Raw genomic sequence first — 18,489 nt, 5'->3', positions numbered from 1 at the left:
TATAACTATAGAAATATGCACATTATGTAGTAGAAGTAAAGTTTTAATTATTAATCTTGTTAGTCTCGTTCTCTCTTTCCCTCCTCCCCTTTCAGGGTTGCCATAACATTTAACTCAACCTGCTGGAGGATGTTTTCTTGTTTTACAAGCCAAATTTGAGATTAGTATCGGTGTCTATTTAATATTTAAGAATTGTTTAAGATTTTAAGCTTTTTTATAGACTGTTTTTCTTGTAACTACTGGTTTGGTTTTAATTTTATACAAACCCAGTGACAAACACCTGGCAACTCAGTTCTTGCTTCAGGAAGTGGATCTGTTTCATCTGCGTTTGAGGGTTTTTAAAATCTTCATGTGCAGGATTATTATCATTACCTGTTTTGAGAACCTTTGTGTTTTATTTTGTGCAATATAAATCAGGTGAGTCATTTATTCAGACCCAGCTGTGTTTCACAGGGCTTTTATACACTGAACCAGGAAGTGTGAGCTGTTGTAAGTGACTGGGTGTGTTTGTTTTTCAGTAAAATGGCAGAAGCGAATATTTTCATTGCTCAGGATCATTTCAGCTGTCCAATCTGTCTGGATCTAGTCAAGGATCCAGTAGCTCTTTCATGTGGACACAGTTTCTGTATGGTCTGTATTAATGGCTGCTGGGATCAGGAGGGTCAGCAGGGAGTCTATAGCTGTCCTCAGTGTAGACAAACCTTCACTCAGAGACCTGTTGTGAGTAAAAACACCATGCTGGCTGAAGTAGTGGAGACACTGAGGAAGACAGGACTCCAAGCTACATGTCCTGCTCAGTGTTCAGCTGGACCTGAAGACGTGGAGTGTGATTTCTGCACTGAGAGTAAATCCAAAGCCATTAAGTCCTGCCTGGTGTGTCTGGCCTCTTTCTGTGAAACTCATCTCCAGCCTCACTATAAATCTCCTGCCTTTAAGAAGCACAAGCTGGTCGAAGCCTCCAGTCGACTCCAGGATCAGATCTGTTCTCAGCATGACAAACTGCTGGAGGTTTACTGTCGCACTGACCAGCAGTGTATCTGCATGTTGTGTACTATGGATGAACATAAAGACCATGATACAGTATCAGCTGCAGCAGGACTAGCTGAGAAACAGGTAAAAATATCTTATATCTTTTATCCACAACTAGATATATAACATATAAACCCTTTATTATTAAAACATTCTTTTTTAAAAAATATGTTTATCTTGAGTAAACTGCGTTGATCAAATGCCATCAAAATGTCATTGTGCTGTTTCTCTTGTTTTTAACACATACATTTATCACACTGAAGGTAAATCATGTGCTGTGTTTCTATGTAGAAGCAGTTGTTGGAGACACAGGAAATGTCCAAGCAGAGAATCCAGGATAAAGAGAAAGAGCTTCAGAAGCTGAAAGAGGCTGTTGAGACTCACAAGGTGTGTTTAGAGCTGAAAAAGCTGTTTCAGGTTCATTTGCACCGCATTTCACTTACCTAGTAGTTGATAGATTTAAAAAGTTAATATGTTTGTATGCTGATTATACAAACATATTAATGTTGATGCTGTTAATGTAGTGTGACTACTTGAGCAGATTACCCCAAGTTCACAATTTGGAATTTTACGTTGAGGGGACATTTTCTTTGGCTTTACTGGTTGGAGGTTGGGAATTAAAATACTCATGTATTCAATGTCTTTCTCAGTGTTCCCCCTTAACCTCACAACTCTCTGTATCTCCTAACAGCATTCTGCACAAACAGCATTTCAGGAAACTGAGAGGATCTTTACTGATCTTATAAAAGCCATTGAGCGAAGATGCTCTGAGGTGAAAGCACTGATCAGAGCTCAGGAGGAAGCTGCAGTGAGTCAAGCTGAAAACGTCTTGAACCAACTGGAGAAGGAGATTGCAGAGCTGAAGAGAAGAGACTCTGAAATGGAGGAACTTAAAAACACAGAAGATCCCATCCAGTACCTTCAGGTAACATCAGTCTTAAAACAGTACAGTATATTCAAATCAATACAAATTCACAATTCACAATGTATTTCATTGCTAAAATTCACCTAAGACAATGTTCATATTAGGAATTCATCTCTAATATGTCGATAACTAGAAACATACAAGTTGGCATATTCATATGTAACAACTTAAATTTAAAGGTTATATCATTCTTGATACTGACTAAGGTCTGTTAATTCAGAGCCAAACTATGCATATCTTCAATCTGATGAGGTTTAGTCGGCAGTCAAAACACTGTGTTCACATGATTTATATGAGCAGTTACGATAATGTGGCTGCATGATGCTGAATAAAAGGTAATGAAATTTGAACAAAAAGAAAGGAAAATGAAATGAAAGTGTGAACAAAAAGACATTATTTCATCATGGTTTTCAGTATATAATTTGATTTGGCAAATAAAAAAGGGGTGGGGCAAGATATGTCAGGTTAAATGATCAGGAAATTGCTCAAAATGTTTAAATATTTGAAATGAATGTTACTATAAAATTTAAATTCTGTTGTACTCTCTCCACTTTTTTGTCGAGAGATGGCTGTAAATGAAGGCCGGAAGACAGACCCAATTGCAGGACTAAGATGAAATGTAATATGTACATATGGCAGACAGAAACACCTAAAGAAATAATTCAACAATCCAATACAGAAAAGTCCAAGGCAAAGTCAAAAACCGTACATAAATCAAATCCAGCAAATAGTCCAGTAATCCAAATACAGGTAGAAAGTCAGGGCAGAGACAATAACAGGTAAGGCAGAAACATCAATAAAGGTGGGATGCTGAAAAGAATTGTGAGCAATCTGAGAAAACCATCTCACAAGAACAGTTTGTTGGTGACGTGCTATTCATTCATTCATTCATTCATTCATTCATTCATTCGTTTTCTACCGCTTATCCGAACTTCTCGGGTTCAAATTTATTTCTATAGCACTTTTAACAACGGACGTCTCAAAGCAGCTTTACAGAACATAAAAAACATAATACAAAAAGTTAAATATTATTCAAAGATTAAACTAAGACAAAAATTCCAGATTAATATTAGACTTATATTTAAATGTGTATATTTATATTTAAATGATGTGACTGAGGCAACTGTGGTGAGGAAAAAGTCCCTTAGTTAGAAGTGGAAGAAACATTGAGAGAAACCAGACTCAAAAGTGAACCTCATCCTAATTTGGGTGACACTGGAGGGTGTGATATATAAATATTCAATCCGGCAATTGTGTATTGATTAGGAGGTTGTTGTCCTCACAGACTACATGTAGTTGACATCTCCTCCTAGAATGTCCGAAAACTTCATGAAGCATAATCCAACTGGAACTGGTACATCTTTAGATGCCTCAGGATCCTCACAGCGTTGGCCTAATCTCAATGAAGGTCCAAAAAACTTCATGGCACAGAACACAACTGAAGCTGTTACAAACTCTTAATTCCTCGGGATCACACAACAGTGTGACTTAAGCCAATATTTAACAAAAAAAAAATATTTCAGAAGTTTGTGGATTCAATAAAGTACTTTTTTCAGTTGTAATAGTATATTGTTGCTTGTTCCTTTTTTACATATTATAGAGTTTTCAGTCTGTCTCAACCCTGACTGGACCTTCAGCCTCATCCAACATCACGATCAATCCTCTTCTAACTTTTGAGGGTGTAGTAAAGTCTGTGTCTCAACTGCGAATGAAAATAGAAGAATACTGTAATACTGGTTTTGAGAAGATATCAAGTGCAGGTAAGATGTTATGTTTTCTTGAAATAACAGAATAATTCATAATGAAATGGGGTTGTTAGCCAGGTGAAAATGAAAATAATAATCCACCAATATTTGATAAACTCTCAAACACTTTTCACTGAATCAAATTCAATTCCTTTCATAAGTCAGAACCTTATTGCTTTAGCTTTGTACGAAAGCTACAAACAGCAGGAAAGAATCAAGAAACTTTAGCAAACTTTAAACTCCATGGCTAAATCAAGCTTTCATGTAAAGCAGATCACTTAGCTCTGTGCTGGTCTGAAAACAATACAAATGCCTCAAAATGTTGGGTATTTGATGTTCTAATGAGCTCCAGTCCTCTGGTACTTCCTCTGTGGGGATTTAAATTGAATTAAAGATTTTACAGAATATTGTCATTTTAATTTATGAAATATCAGAAAACTATGAGAGAATGTAGCCCCATGGCTGTGGGAGAGACCAAACAGTAGGACATTCTGGGTGATCGTGGTAGAAAGACACTTCACAGAAAGTCTCTGCCAGGCAACAGAGACTATGTATATAGTTGCTCAGTGGTGAAGGTTGAAGTTATTATACTGACATACGTGTCCTCTAGTGACACTTGTTTTCGGATTGCATAGGAAACCCTTCCACAATCCCACTAAATGATGTGTCCTAGTTTGCACGGGTTAGTTTTGAAAACACAAGATCGACAATTAAGTTGCTTTTACCTTGAACGCAGGTATCCTTCAAAGTCCCTCGGTCTTCTAACAAAGGTTCTGCTTCAAGTTCTTCTACCTATTCTATTGATTAAATCTTTAGATGATGGAGTCAGACTTAGACCTTTTTGTCTTTTCAAGATCCTCACAATGTGAGGCCTTGTTTTTATTAAAAGTAGTGTAATACAAAAATATGTGTGTAATATATGTAAAGTAAAAGAAAAGAAAATTACAAATAAAAGCTCCTTCAAATAATCAAACAATTCTAGCATAAGTAGAAATAGGTAAAATGCAAAGATAAAACAAACCAAGAAACACTTTCCAAGTGTAAGCCTGCGTTTGTTCTCCTGATGCACTCTCTATAAGCAATAACAAAGTATAACACAATGAGCTTGCCTCAAGGTGACTGCACACCGATAACTGGTCCTAAAACCCTATTTATACCACTTATTAGTATGATCTCATAACGGTTCTGCTTCTGTCAGCATCCTGTCAGTTCTCTCATGATCTCATGCTTCTGCAAAACATCCTGAGAAGTCTCCTAGGTTGCACGGCTGACTTTGCTGCTGACACAAAACCTTGTGATTTCCTTTTAAGCTTTCACTGTTACTTTCTGTCTTAATATCTTGTATATCATTTACAGTTTTAATCAGATATATTCAATTTCTTTATGTTATACAACAATTTACCCTTTTCTTTTAGTTTATTTTCCACAGCCTCCCTTTTCCTTGCTTTCTGTCTTTGTTATATTTTATTTCGTTTCTCTCTTTTTGCTGCATTAATTTCACTTTGTTTCTTTATTGTATTGGATGAGATTTTCACATAAGGATAACCAGGTGCACGTTGTATGGCAGTTACATGTGATATGGCAGTTACTCCACTCCTAACATTTCTATTCACAAGGTGTTGCACTACTGATCAGAAGGTTGTGAGTTTGAATCCCAGATCCACCAAGCTGCCTCCGCTTGATCCTTAATTGCTCAGTGAGATAAAATGTAAGTCGCTCTGGATAAGGGCTTGTGACAAATGTCATAAATGAGGCCAGTGAAACTGCAGATCATAAATTCCTGGTGCCTCTTGAGTTTGATTATTTACATACACATCATATCAAGCTATTTTTAAAGAGAAAAAAAATAACCCCATTGCTCCTTGATTGTAACCATTCATGTATTTTACTGTCTTTCTGTAGTGAGAGATGTCTGGATTTTTCTAACTCTGGTTCCTCCTTCCCCCCCTCCACCAACAAGGGACATTTGTAAGTGGTATTTTGCAGGTTGGAATGACAGAAATTTTCACTTCAGAAATTTGACTTGAGACCTGGAAAAAATTATGGACATCAAGATATACTGATTGATTGATAGTATCAATGATGACAGATTGATAGTAATAATCTAGCTATCTAGCAAGAATTTTCACATACAATTGAACACGTTTAAAGGTAAGAAGTTCAATCGGGAAGTTGAGGGGGTATTTTCTTTGACTTTTTACTTGCTGGGGCATTTCTAGAGTTTGATCACTACTGGGACACCTAGAATAACTGTAGCTGTGTTTAATTGTACTTTGGGGAACCTAAAACCTCTTCCTTTATCCTTTCTCAAAAAAAAAAACAAAAAAAACAAACAACAACAACAAAAAAACACTATTACACCATCAAAAAAATTGGGCTTGTTGAAAAAAGAGTAGTGGACTGACTCTTATCCTTGCAGCATTGAAGAAATCTCTCTCTCTCTGTCTCATAAACACACCCAGAGCGACAGTCACATCCGTAACTGAATTTTCTGTGTTTCTGTAGATCAGGATCGTTCTAGCTCAGCCGTCTCACTTCTCACACTGCACTCCGCACCCTCCAATCTAATAGAATTGCTCGACTGGCTAAACCAGGGGTCGGGAACCTTAAACACTCAAAGAGCCATTTGGACCCGTTTCCCACAAAAAAAAAAAAAAAAACCCACAGGGAGCCACAAAACCCTTGACATCTAAAATGAAGCTAACACTGCATATATTGATTTTTTTTTTCTTTATGGAAAGTATAGAAAAAACTGTAGTGTTTTGCATTTATGAAATCAATCAACTGCTACCGAGTAAATGAAATTTTATTTCTGCAGGCAAACAAAAATATTTTGAACAGTTTGAACTAACCTTAAGAAAAAAGATGCTGGGTTGAAGGTTACTTTCAAATAAAATGTTCAATGTCTAATTGAGTCCTGTTTGTATTCAGGGCTCTCAAGTTTTGAAGACAGGCAAGCGTGACATCTTCAACCGCGCCGCAATAGTCAAAAAGTTTTTCTGAGTGAGAAATACGATGGTGGCGGGAGAGCGTGAGAAAAGTCCGAAATGTGTGACTGTCACTCTCAATGCGTGACACTTGACAGCCCTGCATGACGTCAAAATTTTAACTTGCCGGCTGCAGCAAACCAAAACTGCGTCTGCTTCTGTGTTCCGGATTTCGCAAGTTGGCAGTTATGTATTGTATTGTATTTTGAGCGACAAAAAAAATAAAATAAACACGGTTTATTTCAATGTTACAAGATCATCATGATACAGTGGCCGAGAAGTACAAAACACATTAACAAATACGAAAACACATTAACAAATCCCAATTTGTTTTCTTTTTTTTTTTTAATGTTTTTTCGGATTTGTTAATGTGTTTTGCACTTCTCGGCCACAACGACAAGTCAGACAACCCAGAAGAGGTAAGTATAATTTGTGAATGGAAACTTACCGATCATCTGAAGAGACACATTACATTCACCTGTATATCTTGAATGCCAGGTGTCTTGTCCAATGATCGGTGAGTTTCCATTCACAAACGATACCTACCTTTTCCGGGTTGTCTCACTTGTCTTTGTGGCCCATAGATATATACACTAGATGTCGCCTTGTATAGGGCAGTACATTGGAACGAATGCGTCAATTGAGCCGCCATCTTGGTACGGGGGACCCCCTCCTCTTAATGCATTAGCGTTAATGTAGGCAAAGAAATAAAATCACCATAAGTCGTCATGAATGCGATTCTAGTTTTTTTTTTTGGTTCGTTCCAAAGGTCAGATATGTATTTATCATTAAGTCCAGAGAAAATTTAAGGCTTTGATATTAAGATAATCTACTTTTTCACAATATAATGCATAGTGCTAGTAGGTGTAAGTTTATTACTTACATTCTTCCACTTGAGTAAACTTTAAATGAACAATCACTACTTACCTTATAGCCTACTGCATGCAACACTGCTACAATGGTGTGACTATACATGTTCATTTAAATATTTAAATCGTATTGGTTTATTAAATATGATACACAAATTCAAGAGGAACATAATGTGAAAGTTAGATAGTTGAGGTGCCAAAGACCATTCAATCTTATATTTATTCCTTTCCTGCACTACTTTTTCCAGATTAAATAAGTATATAATAAAAAGTCACATAAACCAAAAAAAAAAAAAAAAAAAAAAGTTTGACTTTGAGTCTGAACTTGTGTTACACTGCCAAACTAACTGGTGACATCCTTCCAGGACAGTCAGCTGAATTAACCATTTAAAAAAAAAAAGTGTTTAGTGTCCCTGCAACTTGTCCATGACTGGCGTCTCTGTTTATCCCTTGGGAATACCATGTCAGCATTCAAAAGCTATTTTCATGGCAAAATTCAATTACAATAATACAAATATCATATACATGCAATAAAAGCAAAAATATAAACAGCAAGTCATATAATTTTTTTTATTTTAATTAACAAAAAAAAAATCAATGTCATTAAATATGTCCTTAAGTGAAGTAAGTTGATAAAAGAGCATTCTGCTTCTGTTAAGTCCAGGACAATCTAATAAAATATGTTTGACAGATAAGGGAATCTTACAAAACATACATAAAGTTGGGTCTTCACCTTTAAGCAAAAAAAGCATGGGCCAATTTTTAACGTCCTTATTAAGAGCTTCGGAATCTACAAACATTGTCGATTTCCCTAACTGTCAAAAACTAATGGGTAACTAGCATGGATTAGCTGCGGTCGTTAACCAAGGGCTGAAACAAACCAACGGAACAAGAAATATAATTTCCTACCATTCAGTACCATAAAACACATTCTGACTTGTGTAATGTAATCCCTTGCTGTCTGGTTTTTAGATTTCTTTCGTTTGAACAATCAAACGCAGCACAGAAGTCCGGCATCGTCCATGCATTTGAAGTAAAGGAGCACCGTACAAAGATGGCGGCGGTTTTGACGCATTTTTAGGACCCCCAGGCGACATCTAGTGTATAGACATCTATGGTCGTGGCCGAGAAGTGCAAAACACGTTAACACAACGACAATTCAGACAACCCGAAAGAGGTTGGTATAGTTTGTGATTGGAACACGTACCGATCATTGGACAAGACAACTGTCACTCAAGGTATACATGAAGTTCAACAGTCTGCCGCAGGGAAAAGTTGGAATGGATAGATGGAATGGATTACTGTGGATTAATTCTGTTATTTTATTATATTTAAACGGAGAACTTTACACATTTAAAAAAAAAAACTAACTAACTAAAATAAAATAAATTTAAATTAAATATTTATTTTCCAAATCTACAGGGAGCCGCAGAAGAGAGATGAAAGAGCCACTTGCAGCTCGGGAGCCGTGGCTTGCCGACCCCTGGTCTAAACCACGTATGACAGGAAAAGGCAACTCTTCTCTGTTCTGGCGCCAAAGTGGTGGAATGAACTAAGTGCATGTTGTAAGTGCATCTCTCTGTCTCTCCATATGTTTAGGGAAATTACACTATTTTGCCCCTTGAACAAACTTTAGCATACATGACATACTTTCTAATAATCTTTGTGCTACTGGAGCTTTTGTTTTTGCTAAACTTTCTCTTTTTAACTGGTTTATTAAATAAAACTGATGATAATCAAGACAGTGAAACATAGTGCTACTTTTCTGGGTTTTCATGTCAGGTCTTGTCCTATAATTTTAATAGAGATTATGTTTAACAATAGTTTTTACTATTACTCTTATCCTTTTTACTCTTTTCCAATGTCTTTCATTCAGGTGTGAAAATGATGGAATTCCAAAAATACTGACACTCTATAGCACTCCACAGCCTACATTATCTCTTCTCTCTCTCTCTCTCTCTCTCTCTCTCTCTCTCTCTCTCTCTCTCTCTCTCTCTCTCTCTCTCTCTCTATCTCTCTGTCATATAACCAAATTTATCCCAATTTCTTATCCCATGTTATGGAATGATCAGTGCAATAATTATAGGATTGAATTAGAATTAAAGATGTCTATAATGGATGTGTTTTATAAATAAATATCTTTATCATCATCTCCACGCATATATAATTTTATTCCCCAATTTTATTAGATGTCCTTGTAATAACTTTCCATGAGTATTTAAAGCAGCTGGTTCAGCAACATGTACTTACTTTATGTTGTACTTTGTGTTGTTCTGACCCAAAGGCTTTTAATAATAATGTCTTTTACCAAGATTATAAAAAAGAAGTTTGCTTATAGCTTATTTTTTTAGATTGTAAATTTTATTTATTTAAGTGACAGTTTTGAATTTTTGTTTTGTTTAACTTTGATTTGATTTATCTGTAATCAGCAGTGCTGTAAAATTCTTTTATCTCGATTCACATGTTCTACTAAAAATATACAATAAAAATCAACCGTGATTTACGAGCATTTGAAGGTTTTTATAGATTTATTAGCAATATATTATTAGGATATTATTTTATCTTATTAACTAGTTGGTCATTAGACTTATTGATTGTTAGACTAAAACCATCGGTGATATAAAATATCAGATATGATAAAGTTAAAGTATCCTCACTGTTTTGTTTGGGGTTGAGTTTCTGTCAGAGGTTCTTCCTCTTGTACTCTAATTATTTGGTACACAGTCACTAATAGCTATTCTTCTGTAAAAGACTAAAATACTTGTGATTTGAGAATGAATTAATTTCAGCAGAGAGCAGAACAATATGATACAACAATACTGTACATCTCGTTAAAGCCTCTGACACTGTAGGAATATGGGCTGTGTGACTGAGAGTGAAATGTAGTGAATTAACGTTTGAATTATAACTGTAGAAATATGCACATTATGTAGCAGAAGTGAATAATGTTTTTTTAAATAATCGTGTTAGTCTCGTTCTCTCTTTCCCTCCTCCCCTTTCAGGGTTGCCATAACATTTAACTCAACCTGCTGTAGGATGTTTTTTCTTTACCTGCCAAATTTGAGATTAATATCGGTGTCTATTTAATATTTAAGAATTGTTTAAGATTTTAAGCTTTTTTATAGACTGTTTTTCTTGTAACTACTGGTTTAGTTTTAATTTTATACAAACCCAGTGACAAACACCTGGCAACTCAGTTCTTACTTCAGCAGAAATGAAAGTTAAACTAATCTGTTCCTGTTCAGTCAGGAAGTGGATCTGTTTCATCTGCGTTTGAGGGTTTTTACGTCTTCATGTGCAGGATTATTATCATTACCTGTTTTGAGAACCTTTGTGTGTTTATTTTGTGCAATATAAATCAGGTGAGTCATTTATTCAGACCCAGCTGTGTTTCACAGGGCTTTTATTAACTGAGCCAGGAAGTGTGAGCTGTTGTAAGTGACTGGGTAAAATGGCAGAAGCGAATATTTTAGGACTTCAAGATCAGTTCAGCTGTCCAGTCTGTCTGGATCTAGTCAAGGACCCAGTATCTCTTTCATGCGGACACAGTTTCTGTATGGTCTGTATTAATGGCTGCTGGGATCAGGAGGATCAGCAGGGAGTCTATAGCTGTCCTCAGTGTAGACAAACCTTCACTCCAAGACCTGTTGTAAGTAAAAACACCATGCTGGCTGAAGTAGTGGAGACACTGAAGAAGACAGGACTCCAAGCTACACGTCCTGCTCAGTGTTTAGCTGGACCTAAAGATGTGGAGTGTGATTCCTGCACTGGGAGAAAATCCAAAGCCATCAAGTCCTGCCTGGTGTGTCTGGCCTCTTTCTGTGAAACTCATCTCCAGCCTCACTATAAATCTCCTGCCTTTAAGAAGCACAAGCTGGTCGAAGCCTCCAGACGAATCCAGGATCAGATCTGCTCTCAGCATGACAAACTGCTGGAGGTTTACTGTCGCACTGACCAGCAGTGTATCTGCACGCTGTGTACTATGGATGAACATAAAGGACATGATACAGTATCAGCTACAACAGGGAAAGCTGAGAAACAGGTAACTAGTTTAAAAAATTTCCCTCTAATATTATAAATAGGAAAAGTTATAGTTTTTGTGATGCTAGATTAAGCTTGAATAGAATTGTTTTTAGGGTAGTAAAGTGGTATACTGTAGTATTTCCAGTATAGTCTTGGGATTTTGGTGTTGCCTATTTTGGCTTTTTGTGCATATTCTTCCTCCCATCTAGTTGCCTCCCATTTTCATCAGTGTGAATGAATTTGTGTGGTGCCTAAAATAGTCTGGCATCCTTCCCAGGGTATAGACCTACATTATGCCTATTCATTTAGGCTTTGGATAGAAAAGTGACTGAAGATAAAGGAAGAATTGATTACTTTAGATGACATTAAATCTTTAGGAGTTTTCAGTTTTCAGACAGTCTAGAGTTTTGGACTACTGTGCAGAATGTTGCAAGTTCAAATCCCTGGTCCATCAAGCTGCCCTTGCTGTGCCCCTGAGCAAGGCCCTTACTCCTCACATTTTCAGTTGTATAAAATGAGATAAGAATGGATAAGGGTGTCTGCCAAATGCTTTGAAAAAAATTCTGCATAGAACCTTTAAGTGTTTCACTCAGAGGGCTAACTAAAGAACTTTAGTAGTTCAAGATATGATATTGATAAAATGTTGGCTCATAACATAAGTGTAGTGTTTACTATAAAGTCGAAGTGTAATGCATGTGTTACTTTAAAAGCAATATAAATTCTGTTCTTCATTTATAGAATCAGATGTTGAAGTTGCAGCAAAAAATCCAGGCGAGAGAGAAGGAGATTCAGGAGCTAACAAAGATTGTGGAGTCTCACAAGGTGAATTTTAAGAAGAACAGCAATTTGGCTGCTGGAAGAGCTGCTTCAGGATCAGTCACATGCTTATTTAGTTATCTATTCATAATCTCAGTGATATTAACTAGGAAAAATAAGTAATATCTATTTCTTTCTCTCATTCTTTCTGTTGCTTAAAAGCACGTTGCACAGAATGCAGTTCAGGAAACTGAGAGAATCTTTTCTGATCTGATCAAATCTATTCATATAAGAGGCTCTGAGGTGATAGCACAGATCACAGCTAAGATGAAAGCTGCAGTGAGTCAAGCTGAAGAAATCATGAAAAAACTTGAGCATGAGATTGCAGAGTTGAAGAAGAGAGATGCTCAGATGAAGGAGCTTTTACATACAGAAGATCCCATCCATTTCCTGCAGGTAACATCACAGAATACAGCAGTGACAGCAGTAGGGCAGAGAATTGCATTGCTGTCTCACAGCTACAGGGTTCTTGGTTAAATCTTGAACTTAGCTTACTGTCCCCACTGTGTATTTTAATTTTTAAATTTAATTTTAAATTCTAAATATTTAAAATTAAAGACATTATCATTCACAGTATTGCAATATATAAGGTCAGAATCCACACATCTGTATTAATAGAATTAACATAGTTGATATACTTTGTGTCATATATTCTAATTTTTAAAATAACATAGAAAAATGTTCACAGTTAAATATTTACAAATTCAGATTGAATAATTTAGTTTTCAGGTATTCAGAAAGCTATGCTCTGATTTAACTATTAAATTCAAATTTCAACACAAAGAAAAATTCAATATCTGAGTTTGTGTTGTTTTGCATCTCCTGCCATTAAATGTCACACATCATAAGATGATTTTTAAATGTTTTTTCTCTGTTAATTTTTTAAAAGAGAAAATGTGAAGTTGTTCTCTGTTAATTTGCAGAAATTTTACGTTTTTTCTATTTAAGTTGTATCTTTTGTCTCTGCAGTTGTCTCAGGCTTTTGTGCCCGCTCCTGCAAACACAGCTGTAATCTCATTTAAAGATGCAGTAGATTCTTTGTCTCCCTTAAAAGTGAATCTGGAGCCATGCTACAAAGAGCAGCTTGAAAAGTTATCAAGAGAAGGTAAGAGAGAGTTATTAACATAAAATTCTCTCCAAATAAGATTAGCACAATGAAAATCATTTAAACATTTTCTACAGAATACAGTATCCCAGTAGTATTTGTGCTTGAGCCAGTAATTATTGCAATAAATATAACACCAGCTGGTAAATAACTGTAAAAGGCTGATTTTCCCATTGCCACATTGTATGAATAAAACCTACACAACATTTATTATTTTTGTGTCAAACTACTAAAAGCATAGATATTGGTGTTTGTGCATAGATCCATAAATCAGACAGTAAATTGTGTACTGCATTAGTTTACTATTTCTTCTGAAAAATGTTGAGAACCCTCCTGAAATGTTGGGCTTAAAATCAGTGATATTTTGCAATTTATCTAATCTATTATAAATAAGCTTAGATACTTATAATGCTCACCTTAGGCTTTCTCATTAGAGATAATTTATTTAGAGATATATTATTTCTAAACTTTAAACTTTAAACTTTCTAAAGTTGTTTTAAAAGTCTGTTTCTATATAAGTAAAGTTGCTTTGAGACAATGTGAATTATTAAAAGTGCTATACAAATAAAGTGAATCAAATTATTTGAATGTCTTTAAAGGCTCTTAAATAAATACAAAAAAGGTGCAAACATCATTGCAGGACTAAAAAGGGTAACAAAATATAACAGTGCTTACAACAATTACAACATATTGTATTTAACTAAGTTCATATTGTCTTCATTAATTGATTATAAACATAAAAAAGGCAAAACACACCTAGTGCACAGTCTTTGTTCTTCTACTTGCTGTATTTGTCACCACTATCTCGCTCTGAGCAAAAAACGATCACATCAGACATAATTTTATCTCCCAGCTCATAAATACACAATACCCAGGAAGCCTTGAATGCAGAGTGATTAAAATGCTAACAAGCCAGACACAAATGACCTCACTGTGCACCCAAAGGGTTTGGATGGTGTAGAAAAAATCTGCGCTTGCTTATTAGTTATATTATCCTTGTAGCTACAGTACAGTGCAAAAATCATGAATTGAGGAATGGATTAAATGTACTTGTTAATTGAAAGCATTTGTGTATATTACGTGTTTTGCTGGAAAGTTAATTAAAAAAGCATGCTGTGTTCATTTGTCTTATTGTGATTGTACCTATTATTCTGTTTAACTATTTTTCCAGTGAAGAATATTGTGATCCTGACACCCCAAAATAGAGAGGACTTTCTACAATGTAAGTATCTCTTCTATACAAACAGGCAAAGTCACACAACAGAAATTAATTTTCCTAACATCCAGACATTGCAAGTTTGAATCCTGATGACAAGAGAGCAAACTTAACCGTGCTCTTAGGGTGGGAGGGGAATATTATCTCAAGCAGAAAGTTAGTAGCTTTCATATTAATATATATTCAAAGCTAATCATGGGCATATGTGAGCTCAAGCTTGCAGATATTCTACAAGCTGCAGTTCAAAAAGATGCAGTCAACCGTTTTCAGAGGATATGATCATTTGATAATATGGGGAACTTGTCAACCTAGATATGTAGGTGACAGTTACACTTACAAAAGGACAAAAGCATAAAATATTTTAAAAAGATAATATTTTTATATATATAATAATATATATTTCTATATTTCTTTTATAAAAATTTCTTTCCTTCAGATACCTGTCAGCTCACACTGGATCCAAACACAGCAAATGAACAACTTAAACTGTCTGATTCAAACAGAATGGTAACTGACACAGGCGTCCAATCACATTCTATGTATGGTTATGGTCAACAGAACTATAGACATCAAGTGTCAGACAGTCTTGTATGTCAATCCAAGGTGTTGTGTAGAGAGAGTGTGTCTGGAGCCTGTTACTGGGAGGTTGAGTGGAGTGGGGGTAATGGGGTTCATATAGCAGTGTCTTATGATAACATCAGCAGGAATGGACGCAGTAATGCATGTGTGTTTGGAAATAATGATACATCATGGAGTTTGCTGTGCCAGTCATCTGGTTACTCATTCTTACACAACAGGCAAAAAACTAATATACCCACTAAAATCCCCATGAGCTCCACCTCCTCTACAATAGGGGTGTTTGTGAATCACAAAGCAGGAACTCTGTCTTTCTACAGCATCTCTGACACGATGAAGCTCCTCCACAAAGTTCACACCACATTCACTCAGCATCTTTACCCTGGATTTGGCCTAAATCCATATTCAACAGTAAAACTGTGCTACCAAAAAAGATGATTTTGAAATAGATTATACCTGATTGAAAGCCATGCTGCATGCTACCTTTAAAAATAACACATTCACAATGGAAAGAAATTTAAAAGCTGATGTCTTGTTTAAAGTCTATATTTCTATTTTAAAAAATTAATAACTTGAAATGCAATTAACTCATTTTATGCTCGTAAAAATAGAATTAAAAGGTATAGTCTAGTGTTCAAATCTACTACTGTAAAGTAGTTTTCTTCACTTTGTCCTTGATTTGCTTGATATAAATATCCTGCAGTGCCAGAAACATCATTACAGTAATGCATTGTTTAGCATTAGTGCCTCTGCCTCAAAAGGGAAGTGTGCTGTTCCTGTAACAGAATACTAAAATACAAGCATTACTAAAATGCAGTGGTACAAATTTTTGAGATTTTTTTCAGTGTGAAGAGGTAGTAGTACAGGCGTTGTTGTACATTCTTCACTTCACTAGCGTATGAGTATCATCTGAAATCCTCAGAGATGTGTGTTAAGGTAAACTCCCTATAGGGTTCACACTTCCTCCATGTAGACCCATTCATTATTACTGGTGATAAGAATTGGTGCACTGGTGTAATAAACAGTGGTAGGTTGCTGGTTAAAATCTTACTAAGGATTGAATGGGTTTCAATTCAAATACCCTGCCTTCCAAGATGTCACTAGACAAACACACAACTGCTCAGTTGTATGAAAACTCTAATAAATGGAAGTTGTTCTCTAACATGTCAGCTGTTTGTAGTGATAAAGATTTGTGCATGATTGAGAAACTTGGATGATGTTTAATGGGGCTGTGGTATATTAAGTGTAAATAATGACTCAAGCAAGATCCTGCACACAAGCACATCCCTCTGGTAACCCAGCCTGCTTTACATTAATTGTACATGTAATAAATGCTTCCATAGTGAAGAGGATTCAGAAGCGTACAGTCATCAGGAAATAATCAAGAAGGTTCCCAGCCCAAAGCAGCAATTCAGCTTGTACTTTATTACACAATTGATTTATTTCTGAGCTAATAAATACCCACATCTGTATATTCCATGAGTGTATTGATGCTTTATTGCTAACGCTGTTCAAACTTCATTTTAAAACAATTTTCAAAATCATGATTCTCAATGTTCTATTTTATTGTTATAACTTTAACTCTTAAAAAAAATCCAACTTATTTTCCTTTTACTATAATTATCAGTGATACATGTTTTGATTTTTGATGCTTTTTTTACTTGGAGAAGAATTCAGTGTGACTAGATTTTACAGAAACGACTATGCAACATAGAGAAATTTCACACCATTTAGGTTCCAATCATGTTCAAATCTAACGAGTAAATCCAATGTGTTCTGTATTTTTCTGTTTGTTTTCTTTATCTGTATTTTTTTTATTATTATTGTCTTTTACTGCCTGAAACTGTTCACGCTGTTTAATATCAGGTCATATAAACTAACAGAAAAAAACAGGGTTGCAGATAATGTTATATAATGCATTGGCATCTCATTTGTTGTTGAAATGTACTTTACTATGTTTAATAAACTTTACTAGAATTGCAGAACTAATGCATTATTCTGACTGTACTGTTATTTTACATACCTCCACCAGACTAGGTGTAGGGGAAACAAGGAAACAAGGAGAGAAAAAGATGCAAACATTAAATATTAGCAGTGAATCAAGAGCTTCACTCTCCATTTTTATCTCACGGCTTCATCTCCATCCAGATCAGACCTGCAGTTAATAGCATATGCAGTCATCCATTAAGACAGAGAACTTGATATCCGGCTTCTAGACATCTTTCTTAATAGAGTACATGCTTATTTTAAGATGACAAATTCTTCTCTAGGCTTGACAGCTTTAGGAAATCACTGATTGACTGCAGGGATTGTGATAGTAATTTTTTTTCGATGTTAATTTTTATTTTTTATCTTTTTGCATGGCCAATGTAAGCCATGTTCCGTGTAAGGTAAGGGGAAAAGGCTATAAAATGTATGCCAGTTGAATTAAGAGGGTCGATAGGAAACATTTACATTCTTTTGTATGTTATAAACAAAGTTTTTTGTTTCATGGTTAATTTGCAACAACTGCTCATTCATTAAACTTTATTTCTTAAATCCATTACATATATCACTTAAAGATATGCAACGTGGGTGAGAGTATGTGCATAATCCCAACCAGGCTCCAGCGTATTTTGGAACAAATGGTCATCACACCTGGGGCCTGTTTCAGAAAGGAGGTTCAACCAACTCTGAGTTTAAACTTGAACTCTGAGTTGACAAACCCTGAGATGGGAAACTCTGAGTTTTTGGTTATAGAACAGCAACGCAACTACTGTATAAAAAGCCATTATCAATGGAACGCAGATATAACGAGTCACCATGGCAACAGCGTCAGACAAAAAAGTCTGTGTAGACAGTAAACGTTGAGTAAGGGGTGCTGCAGAAATGGCATGTGGAGGAGATAATGAAGGCTGTCTGGAGTTGGCGGATGCGCCCTCGTTGTTGAAATCCGGTGTGTGGGAACATTTTGGATTTCATGTTACTTATTATGACAACGGAAATTAAACAATAGATAGAACTGCGACTGTGTGCAAACATTGTGCAAAATGCATTCAGTATGCTAATGGCAACACTTCTAATATGACAGTTGTGTTAAGACGTTAAACTTATGCTTGACTTTATGATTATAGCCTCATTATATTATGTTATTGCATTATATTATATATTTATGTTTAAAATATTTTGACTTGTTTAAAAGACAGAGCTTGTAAGAGT

General features: G+C 35.5%; 1 protein-coding gene across 9 annotated transcripts; it reads left to right on the top strand.

Annotated features, from left to right (window-relative positions):
• Window positions 1-95: 95 nt before the first annotated feature.
• LOC113648491 (E3 ubiquitin/ISG15 ligase TRIM25-like) lies at window positions 96-17,280 on the top strand. Of its 9 annotated transcripts, XM_047812724.1 has the most exons (11): window positions 1,787-1,954; window positions 3,555-3,714; window positions 5,316-5,407; window positions 5,602-5,667; window positions 8,978-9,120; window positions 10,954-11,597; window positions 12,317-12,400; window positions 12,557-12,790; window positions 13,364-13,499; window positions 14,671-14,721; window positions 15,152-17,280. In XM_047812724.1, exons 6-11 carry the CDS (start codon window positions 11,007-11,009, stop codon window positions 15,727-15,729), a joined length of 1,674 nt encoding a protein of 557 aa, XP_047668680.1. In that variant the 5' UTR covers window positions 1,787-1,954; window positions 3,555-3,714; window positions 5,316-5,407; window positions 5,602-5,667; window positions 8,978-9,120; window positions 10,954-11,006; the 3' UTR covers window positions 15,730-17,280. The 9 variants fall into 9 exon arrangements, 8 of the variants coding, with proteins under 8 accessions (XP_027011496.2, XP_027011497.2, XP_047668704.1 ...); XM_047812726.1 differs by lacking the exons at window positions 1,787-1,954; window positions 3,555-3,714; window positions 5,316-5,407; window positions 5,602-5,667 and adding an exon at window positions 8,680-8,732; XM_027155695.2 differs by lacking the exons at window positions 5,316-5,407; window positions 10,954-11,597; window positions 12,317-12,400; ... (2 more) ...; window positions 14,671-14,721; window positions 15,152-17,280 and adding exons at window positions 96-417; window positions 519-1,113; window positions 1,321-1,416 and having other exon boundaries at window positions 1,721-1,954; window positions 8,978-9,583.
• The last annotated feature ends 1,209 nt before the right edge of the window (window positions 17,281-18,489 follow it).

The sequence above is a fragment of the Tachysurus fulvidraco genome, chromosome 1 (assembly GCF_022655615.1).
Source record: "Tachysurus fulvidraco isolate hzauxx_2018 chromosome 1, HZAU_PFXX_2.0, whole genome shotgun sequence".
In the NCBI taxonomy this organism is placed as follows: domain Eukaryota; kingdom Metazoa; phylum Chordata; class Actinopteri; order Siluriformes; family Bagridae; genus Tachysurus; species Tachysurus fulvidraco.
This window is presented reverse-complemented; position numbering and strand designations above follow the sequence as displayed.

What these genes read in the sequence shown, in the direction of transcription:
- LOC113648491 (XM_047812748.1), top strand. Translation starts at nt 523, where the DNA reads ATGGCAGAAGCGAATATTTTCATTGCTCAGGATCATTTCAGCTGTCCA. An exon ending in CAGGACTAGCTGAGAAACAG is followed by an intron (nt 1,114 to 1,320) that starts GTAAAAATATCT and finishes GTTTCTATGTAG; the next exon opens with AAGCAGTTGTTGGAGACACA. An exon ending in TGAGAAGATATCAAGTGCAG is followed by an intron (nt 3,715 to 14,670) that starts GTAAGATGTTAT and finishes CTATTTTTCCAG; the next exon opens with TGAAGAATATTGTGATCCTG.